Below are 9,915 nucleotides of genomic sequence, written 5' to 3'. Positions count from 1 at the left end.
CCCGTTCCCCTTTTTTTCTTTTTTTGCCCTTTTGGGGGTGCCCGGACCACCCCCATACCGGCCAGGGAGTGGCTCCAGCCACCCTGATTTGGTCTTTTTCTTTCTTTCTTTTTTGTTTTTTTTAATATTTCTTTCTTTTTTGTTTTTTTTAATATTTTTATTTTTTAAAAATAAAAAAATAAAAAAAAAATTTAATGCCTAAAACGATGTCGTTTTGTGCTGGGTATGTGTTGTAGTTTTAGGGCACAAAACGTTGTAGTTTTGGGGTGAGGGTAAAATAAGCATATTAAAGTCAAACTGTTTGACTTTAACGTTGAAAACTAATATAAGGGTCCAAAGTGAAAGCAAACCAAAGTTCAAGGGGCCTAAGTGAGAGTTTTGATAATTCAGGGGGAGTTTGTTAAATCGATTGAAAGTTCAGGAGGGCTTACAGAAGTTTTCCCAATTTTTTTGTTATTGTTTAATGTTGGCTTAATTCGATAAACCCCCTATCATCACCTTAAGACATAAATCGACCGTTATTTGAATTTAATAAATTTATTATTATTATTTATATTTTTTGCTATTTTTTAAGACATTTTTGCAAAAATAAAAAAAAATAAAAAATAAAATAGAAAACCATGTGCTAGTTTCTTATTATCTTTTAACAAAAATAAATATCTTCAATAGACAACTTTACATAAAAAGGAAACATTAAAGTGACTGTGAGTGGAAATTCCGACATACATCTTTGGGTGTGCTGGAAGAGTCCTGCTATGCGGCTACCAAAAGGCAGCCTAGCGTAGGACATATATTAAAATAATAATAATAATAATAATATTTGTTTTTTTTTTTTGTTAGTTAAATTTTTATAAGTAAATATTTAATTTTTAATGCCTCAAAATTTGTTTTTTGATTCAAAACTAAAATCTAAGGATGGAATGTTAACTTTTTAGGGATTTATATCACCTAAAAGGGATTCAATCATCTTAAATTTGGTGCTAATGCCTAAAATTTGGTGCTAATACCTCAAATTTAGTGCTAATATTTTAAATTTGGATTTCCTTTTATTATCTCTCTTCTTCAATTTTTTTTTTTTAAAAAAAAATTGGCCACATTAGAATTGGCAGACGCTGGGATGACCCCAGGTTGTCGAAAATCTCAACTCGTGCTGAAACATTATAAGTTATAACGGAAGAATGAGTTATATTTCTATCTATTTTTGGTAAAATGGAATAAAGACTTCAGACTTGTAATATTATAAAGGAGAATTACTAGGTGTTTTACTGGTATTCTCTTGATGTTCTCCTAGTTTTAGGTGTATATTATTTTCTTAAAAGGAAAAAGGAAAAAAAAAAAAAAAAACTGGTTCTTATTTTTTTCACCTAGTTTTTAGAAAATAATATACATCTATGACCATGAGAACACCTAAGATTTTCCTAATCTAAATACCACATGGCTGCAGTTGTCCAAAACAGTACCTTTTTGAGCAATGAAAAAGTAGGTTTTAAAAAAATTAAGGGTTAAATACTAAAAACCCCCTCTAGGATTTGGATACTTTATTTTTTTTTTCCCTAGGTTTCGATTTGTATCATAGGAGGTACATGTGATTTTGATAAGGACCAAATTAGTCATTCCATCCATTGACTGTTAGTTGACTTAACGAAAGTCCACGTCACTGACACGTAGACTAATTAAAATTCGACACCTGGCATAAGTGGCCACGTCATCACTGATGATGTGGCCACCTAATTAATTTTTTTTTAAAAAAAAGTAAAAAAAAAAAAAAATTCAAATAAAAAGAAAAAAAGAAAAAAAAAATTGGGGCCAGTACCCATTGGTGGTGGCCTAGCCATCCGCTTGGTGCCCAAGGGGGTGGCCGAAACCACCCCCATGGAGCCAAGGGGGTGGCCGAAACCACCCCCAATGGTGGTTTGGGGGTGGTTTCGGCCACCCCTAGTGGGTATTGGGGGTGGCTCAACCACTCCCATCCGACCAGCTTTTTTTTTTAAAATAAAAAATTTAATTAGGTGGCCATGTTATCATTGATTACGTGGCCATTTATGTCAGATGTCGAATTTTAATTGGTCCACGTGTCAGTGACGTGGACTTCTGTTAAGTCAACTAACGATCAATGGATGGAATGACCAATTTGATCTTTATCAAAATTACAGGTACCTCATGTAATACAAATCAAAACTTAGGGGGGAAAAAATAAAGTGTCCAAAACAATAGGGAGGTTTTTAGCATTTAACTCAAAAATTAATAAAAACTCATTAAACATTAAATATTATAAAAAAGTAATAATTAAAAATATTAAAAAACAAAAAACAAAAAACAAAAAACAAAATTAAAAAAAAAAAAAAAATGGGGTGGCCGACCACCCTATTTTGGCCAAGGGGGTGGCTGGAGCCACCTCCCATGGCCGGTGTGGAGGTGGATGAGCCACGCCCATGGCCTTTGGGGTGGTCCAGCCACCCCCATGGAAGCCAGATCCTCTTTTGATGTTATCTTAATCATAGGTGGATATTATTTTCTTAAAAGACAATGACAAAAAAAAAAAAAAAAAAAAACTGGTTCTTATTTCTCTCACCTAATTTTTAGAAAATAATATACATCTATGACAGAGAGAACACCTAAGATTTTCGTAATCTAAATACTCCAGGCCTTGCACACTGGAGTAAACATGACCCTAGCTCATATTTATTGATGACTTTGTTTTCTCTATTTTATTTTTTGTTTTTAGACTAAAGACATTAACAAATAACCAAAAAAAACTCTTCAAAATATAAAAATTGCTTTCACTTTTTATGTCACATAAGAAAACAACCAAAAGCAAAAATGGCATTAAAAACACTTAAAAGTCTTCAACGAACATATCTTAAATTTGGCTTTAACCTCCATATATTATATAGACTTATATTATTTCCACACAAAGAGAAGAAAGCGAATTAATGCATGTGTTTTTCTAGAATCTTCTACGCACATAAAGAAATATTAAATGAGATAATGGTCGTCGATGCTGTACAATTCATATGGGCATTGCTTAAGTTTTGAATAAGTTTTCCACTCCAATTGGTAAAGGGCACTTTCCACGAGAGCTTCAGATTGAAAAGCCATGGTCCATGTGATTGGTAAAGTGAAGTGACCTTGGCCAATCACAATCCAAACATTCTGTTCATCCCCTTGGTGACCAAGTTTTTTAGTCAACACTTCTTCTCTTTCGATCGTTGCTTTGGTCAAGAAGTGGTCATCTCAATTTCATCACTCTCTTAGTTTAGAATTCAGTTTCATCTCAATTTCGTCAATCACATGAGAGACCGTGACTTGTAGGAATATAGTAAAAGAAATTCAGATTTGGAAAACGGGAATGACAAGTAACAACGTTGTGATTCCCTCAACTTATTTCCTAAGTTTAAGGAAGCTTGAGCATGCTCTTGTCTATAGATCGACTGTATATATATATGAGCACTTGCGTCTTCCACAGCAGCAGTGCTTTCCTTTCAGCTTACAATCATTTTTTCTGTGCTGTTGTTGTTGTACCAAAGCCAAGTTCTTCTTACATAGCATTGATAGCATGGATATCAAAGCGTTACACTTTGGATATCTGATTTCAAAAGAAACATTTTCTGTGCTCTGGAAACAGGAAGATGTTTCAGTCAGATTTGATTTGAGAAAGAGAAAGTGGTTCTTCTTTCTTTCTCGTCTCTCTGAAGCATACAAGCTTGAAATGTCCTACGACAGCATTTGGCAGATTAAGCTCCATCGACCACGTGGCCAAACTTCAAAGTTTCTTCTCATTCAGGTTAATTTGCTGCCTCTACGCTTTCTGTAGTTCAAATCATTTCCTGATTTCATGGTTGTGTGGGCACTTATATTCATTTCTATAGCTTGTTGGTTTACCAATTTCATTACATCCTTGAATGATCTAATGAAATAATGCTGTTGGGAAAGCGTCCCATCTTCTTTTGAATTGGTAGAAATTGCTCTGATTTATGTGCCAGTCAATTTTTTTTATCAATTTTTCTTAACAAATTCGAATTTTTATGGCCAGTTACATGGTGCTCCTAAGATTCATAAGAAAGATGTCTCTTGTGCTCATGGACGTTATCGGTGGCTCCGAGTAGTTGATTTCACTCCTTCACGTAGCATTGGCCAATCTTCTGCTCTATGTTTGGAGCTTCCACATGACGGTCGGATTCCAAAATTTATGCTCTATGAAGAAAATGAAGGCCAATTTGTTCTGCATGAAGGGTCTAATTTCTCCTGCAATTCAGGTCTTGTCCCCATTGTGATTCCACCTCCAGGCTTCGACTTGCCATATAAAATCTTGTTCAAGATCAACTCCTTAGTTCAGCATGGGTGTCTTCCTGGGCCAGCAATAGATAACAATTTTTGTCGGTTGGTCGATCCTAAGAGAGTAAAACTTGAGTATATAGAACGTGCCTTGGAAAAACTATTTCATTTAAAAGACTGCTGCTATGAGCCTGTAAGGTGGCTTAGTGAGCAGTATAAAAGATACGCCACGGATAGGCGACTTCCAACACATCCTACTATATCTTTAGATGACGGGATGGTATATGTACACAGGGTTCAAATAACTCCATCTAAAGTATATTTCTGTGATCCAGAGGTGAGTCTCTCCAATCGCATCTTGCGCAATTATCCTGAAGATATTGATAATTTTCTTCGCATTTCTTTTGTTGATGAGGACTTGGATGAACTGCACTCGACAGTTTTATCTCCTCCACCATCTTCTGCGAATGAGGAGGACAAGCGAACTAGCATTTATGAGAGGATGTTGTCCACTCTAAGAAACGGAATAGTTATTGGTGATAAGAAGTTTGAGTTTCTTGCCTATTCAAACAGTCAATTACACGAAAATTCTCTTTGGATGTTTGCTTCAAGAAATGGTCTTACTGCAGCAGACATCAGGGAGTGGATGGGTGATTTTCGTGAAATAAGGAATGTGGCAAAATATGCTGCCAGACTAGGTCAATCTTTTAGCTCCTCGTGGGAAACTGTGGATGGTGGCAGGCATGAAATTGAGATGATTCCTAATGTAGAAGCTAAAAGGCTTGAAATCAAATATTGTTTTTCTAATTATATTGATGTGGGACGCCACATGCCATCAAGGATTGTAATTACCGAAGAATTCGCCCAAGTCCAGAAAGACTCCCCAAGGAATCGAGAAGATGTCCCGAGAGGTCATCCGAGGGGCCAAACCGATGCATCTTTTGAGAAGCCAAGAAGCCTTTCTCGAGAAGCTTTTCCAGCCAACCATCTTCCAAGAAGCCAAAAGAAGCCTCCCCTGAGAAGTTTTTACGGAGCAGCCAAGAAGCCTTTCCCGAGAAGCCAACCGATGGGGCCTGAGACCAAGAAGGAAAGCATGAAAGTTGGATTGCAAGCAGCTGACACATTAATGGCGAGGATCCAAGAAGGAAAGTCGTGATTAACAAGTTGGAGATTGATGAAGATTTTATTTGATTTGCTTCTATTGTTCATTAGGATTTTATTTGATTGCAATTTTCATTAATTTTAGGAGTTTTACTTAAAAGGCTTAGATTTCCTTGCTTTCCAAATTTTCATGTTAGTATAAATATTGAACGAAGTAGCATGTAATAAACAACTTTTGAATCAATAAGAATTTTGGTCACACTCTGCAGAGTTTTATCATTCCTTTAAGCCTTAGAGCTTGTGTTTATCTCTTTCTTTTTTTTTTTTGAAATTGACAATAACTTTCATTGAGAAAAATCAAAATAAAGCAAAAAGCTCTATGGGTACAATAAAAAACAGAGCATAAGAGCTCCATTGGTACTATCCACGTAAAGCCACCATCTCATGGTTTATAATTAATTTGATGCTTGCAGGGATTACTCCTTCCCAAATCCTATCCTTAGCACAATTGAGATCATCCTTTGCAAGTATATGTGCTGCGGTATTTGCCTCTCTGCAGATATGTGAACACTGCCATCGAGATAAAGCAAGGAGCTCCGCCCTTATATCCACTATAAGCAGCCCCACTCTATTATTGTTGGGGGTTTTGGAATTCACCACTTTTGCATCACCCTCCAGGCATACTTTATGAAATCCCTTTTCCTTGCAGAGTTTGACCGCATAGAAGCTAGCCATTGCTTTAGCCACTGCAGGTACTACCGTACCCCTCCTATATAAGCATTGTGCTACCCTCACCTTCCCTTCGTGGTCTCGCACGACAATGCCCATTCCAAAGCACCCTCTGGTAATATCCAATGCCGCATTGCAATTGACTTTCACCCATCCCTCAAGAGGTTGTTTCCATACTTTGGTACCCTCTCTCTCTGTTTCATTAATTCGTAAACCATCCTGTTGGTGCTATGATGATAAGACTTCTATGGCTACTTTTGCCTCACGTACAATATCATCTAGATGGGAGAAAACCCCTTCATGGACAACCTTGTTCCTTCAAAACCAAATCTTACGAGCAATTGCCACAAAAAGTTTAAAATCTTCCTTATTGCACCGTTGGAAAAAATCTTCCACTAGATGAAAAAAATCAGATTCAATGCAACCTTGCTTCTGAAAAATTTTTTTGCTAGCCCCCCACACATCCTTCATAGAAGGGCATTCCCATAAAATGTGGAAAATGGTTTCAGCTTCCAGATTGCAAATTGGACACCATGGCTCCTTAATAACCTTACGCTTGACCAGATTCTCTCTTGTAGGGAGAAGATTTTGGCATCCCCTCCACATAAAATTTTTCCATGCATTTGGAACATTCATAGACCAAATTCCATTCCAAACCTTGTTCTCTCTCTTACAATCCGAACTTTTAGCCTTTGCTTGATTTTCTATCTCCTTGGCCAAGTGGTATGCACTACATACAGTAAATTCTCCCTTAACAGTACCCCTCCATATTTGGATATCCAGCTGATTTGTTAAGCTAATTGGTATAGATTAGATTACCTGAATCTCTTCCTCATTAAAAATCTGCTTGAGAAGGCTTATATTCCACCATTGTAAGTCTTGCTCTAGTAACTCACTTACCCTAGCCTCCTCGTTCAAAACAGCTGAAGGAGATTGGATCTTGTACGTACTCGGGATTGGCAACCATTTGTCTCTCCAAATTCGAACATTATTCCCATTTCCAATTTGCCATATCAAATCTTCCTTCACAGGATCCCCCGAATTTACTCCGCCAAGCAAATGACAGTTTATTACCCAAATTTGCCTCAAGTACCGTACAATTCGGGTAATATTTTGCTTTCATCATCCGAGCCACCAAATTGTCCCTATTCTCCCATAATCTCTAATATTGCTTTGCAAGCAAAGCTTTGTTGAAGCAATGAAGATCTCTAAACCCCATCCCTCCTTGTGCCTTTGGTGTTCCCAGTCTCTTCTAACTCATCCAATGAATTCGAGATTCATTTGATTGTTGTCCCCACCAAAACTTTTGCATCAGCGAATTGCTTTCTGAATATAGGGTTTTTAGAAGCAACAATATACTCATGCTGTATGTTGGAATGGTTTGTATGACCACTTTAAGAAGAATTTCCTTGCTTGCCTGGGACAAAAATTTGAGCTTTCAATCTTGGAGCCTCGACCAAACCCGATCCTTTATACTATGGAAAGCGCTAATTCTTGATTTTTCCACTAGAGCCGGCAAACCCAAATACGTATCGTACCGTTGGGAAGATGGGATCCCTGCTACTCTCAAGATTTGTTCTTGCATCTCCATGAGTGTATTCCAACTAAAGAAAATTCTAGTTTTCTCCTTATTCAACCTTTGCCCTGATGCTTGCTCATGTGTTTAATATTCCTGATAACCGATCCCAATGATTCAAATCCGCCTTGCAAAATAAAAGGCTATCGTCTACAAAGAACAAGTGATTGATTCGGGGTTCGTGTTTAGAGGTTGGGACACCTATTAAAACACCCTCATCATCTGCTCTTCTTAGTTGAGAACTCAGGGCTTCGGCACATAGGAGGAATAGGTAGGGGGAAATGGGATCCCCTTGCCGAATCCCCCGTGTAGGCCAAATTTTACCCACAAGATTGCCATTAATCAATACAGAGTAGTTTGCAGTTCTGACACACATCATTATCAGCTTTACCCAGTCCCTTGCAAACCCCATCTTGTACATAACCGCCTCCAAAAAATTCCACTCCACCCTGTCATAGGCTTTGCTCATATCTAGCTTAACAGCCATGTATCCCTTCTTTTTGTACGTGTGTGCGTGCATTGTTTGGAGGGATTTGTACGCAGCCAAAATGTTGTCTGTAATTAATCTCCCTGGTATGAATGCGCTTTGATTCGGGGAAATAATTTTTGGCAAAAGAACTTTCAACCTATTTGCAAGCACTTTGGAAATAATTTTGTATAGAACATTACAAAGGCTTATAGGTTTATAATCAGAAACACAAGCAGCAATTGTTTTCTTTGATATAAGCGATATATAAGTGAAATTCAAATCTGTATTAAGAATTACAGAATTAAAAGTAGTAAAGATCGCTTGGCAAACCTCATCTCCCACAATAGGCCAATTCTCTTGGAAGAATACAGCTGAATACCCATCCAGCCCTGGGGCCTTCAAGGGGGACATTTGGAAAACAACTTCCCGAATTTCGTCAGTAGTGAATGTCTAAGTGAGGTGATTGTTCATTGCTTGAGTAATTCAGCCTTCTACTCCTTGGAGGCTATGGCTTATATCTCCCGTTGGTTCTGAAGAGAAAATCTTGCTAAAATATTTATGAAGGCTTGTTGGATCTCCTCCTCCTTGTCTTACAAACAGCCCCCTACATCTGTAATCTTGTCTATCATATTTCTCCTTCTCCATTGATTGGCACATGCATGGTAGTGAATAGCAGTTGCTATTTAAAATTAAATTGTAAGAAAGAACACTTACTTGGATATCAACGACCACTCATGGCTTTGGGTAAGAATCTTTTTGCTTCTCCAAGAACATGTTCTTTCTTGTTCAAGAACACGAACAATAATTTCTTTTCTTTTTTTTTCAAGAACACAAAGAAGAAGTTCTTCTTTAAGAACATGATAGATCTTAGGGATGTAGAGAACTCTATATCATTCTTCACATGTTCTTCATAAAGGATTCTTGGCATGGAAATTCGATTTATTCCATTGCACAAATTTTGAGGAGCCAGTAATAGTAACCTCCCAACAATGTGTATGCACAAAGTGTGGATAGCGAGGATATAGGTCTCATCAATTTCCTTGGAGCTAGACAACACACCTTATTGAAGTTGAGTTAGAGGAGAAGGAAGCGGATGGAATTAATGAAGTCGTTGGTGGTGATTCGTTCTATTACGAGGAGGAAGATGTAGTGGAGGCCAATGAAGGGTTAGTCCTCTCTCGTTCCTTAATCATTCAACGTTGACTCCTGACATGAAGGCAAGAAGAGCACCAACAGAAACATAACATCTTTGTACTCACTGCATGGTCAGCTGAAGGGTGTGTGATATCATAATTTGTAGTGGTAATAGGGAGAATATCATCTTTAAGGCGATGGTCATGAAGTTGGGCCTGAAGACCGAGAAACACCCATCCCAAGATTGGGTGGATCAAGTGAGATATCGAGACTCAAGTGTCTGATATGTACCGAGTAACCTTCTCGATTGATAAGGTCTACTTAGACTCAATATTGTGTGACATGGTTAAAATGGATGTGTGCCATATAATTTTTGGTAGGTCATGACAGTTTGACGTGGACGCCCAGCATAAAGGTTGGGAAAACGTGTGTTAGGGATTATGCCATAAATCCCAACATTTTATCTAAAAATGACATTCAAGTTTATTGTGAATAAAGTTATTAGTCACTAATCTATTTATTTGAGCATATGGCTTATGATCATTTTGCATGCTCATTATGTTATTTATATTGAACATATGAATGGTCCTCAGATTAGATTGCATGTGGTATATGATGTGAGTAACGATGT

General features: G+C 37.4%; 2 protein-coding genes across 2 annotated transcripts; one reads left to right on the top strand and one right to left on the bottom strand.

Moving 5' to 3' along the window:
- The first annotated feature begins 3,556 nt into the window (after positions 1-3,556).
- LOC132178150 (RNA-dependent RNA polymerase 1-like) lies at positions 3,557-5,587 on the top strand. Its single transcript, XM_059590604.1, has 2 exons — positions 3,557-3,784; positions 4,034-5,587. Exons 1-2 carry the CDS (start codon positions 3,557-3,559, stop codon positions 5,429-5,431), a joined length of 1,626 nt encoding a protein of 541 aa, XP_059446587.1. The 3' UTR covers positions 5,432-5,587.
- Positions 5,588-5,796: 209 nt separating this feature from the next.
- LOC132178149 (uncharacterized) lies at positions 5,797-8,168 on the bottom strand. Its single transcript, XM_059590602.1, has 3 exons — positions 7,883-8,168; positions 6,925-7,151; positions 5,797-6,324 (listed from the first exon to the last, which is right to left on the bottom strand). Exons 1-3 carry the CDS (start codon positions 8,166-8,168, stop codon positions 5,797-5,799), a joined length of 1,041 nt encoding a protein of 346 aa, XP_059446585.1.
- Between the last annotated feature and the right edge of the window lie 1,747 nt (positions 8,169-9,915).

Source organism: Corylus avellana, chromosome ca4 (assembly GCF_901000735.1).
Source record: "Corylus avellana chromosome ca4, CavTom2PMs-1.0".
In the NCBI taxonomy this organism is placed as follows: domain Eukaryota; kingdom Viridiplantae; phylum Streptophyta; class Magnoliopsida; order Fagales; family Betulaceae; genus Corylus; species Corylus avellana.
The sequence above is the reverse complement of the archived record's forward strand: the minus strand, read 5'-3'. Positions and strand labels throughout refer to the sequence as shown.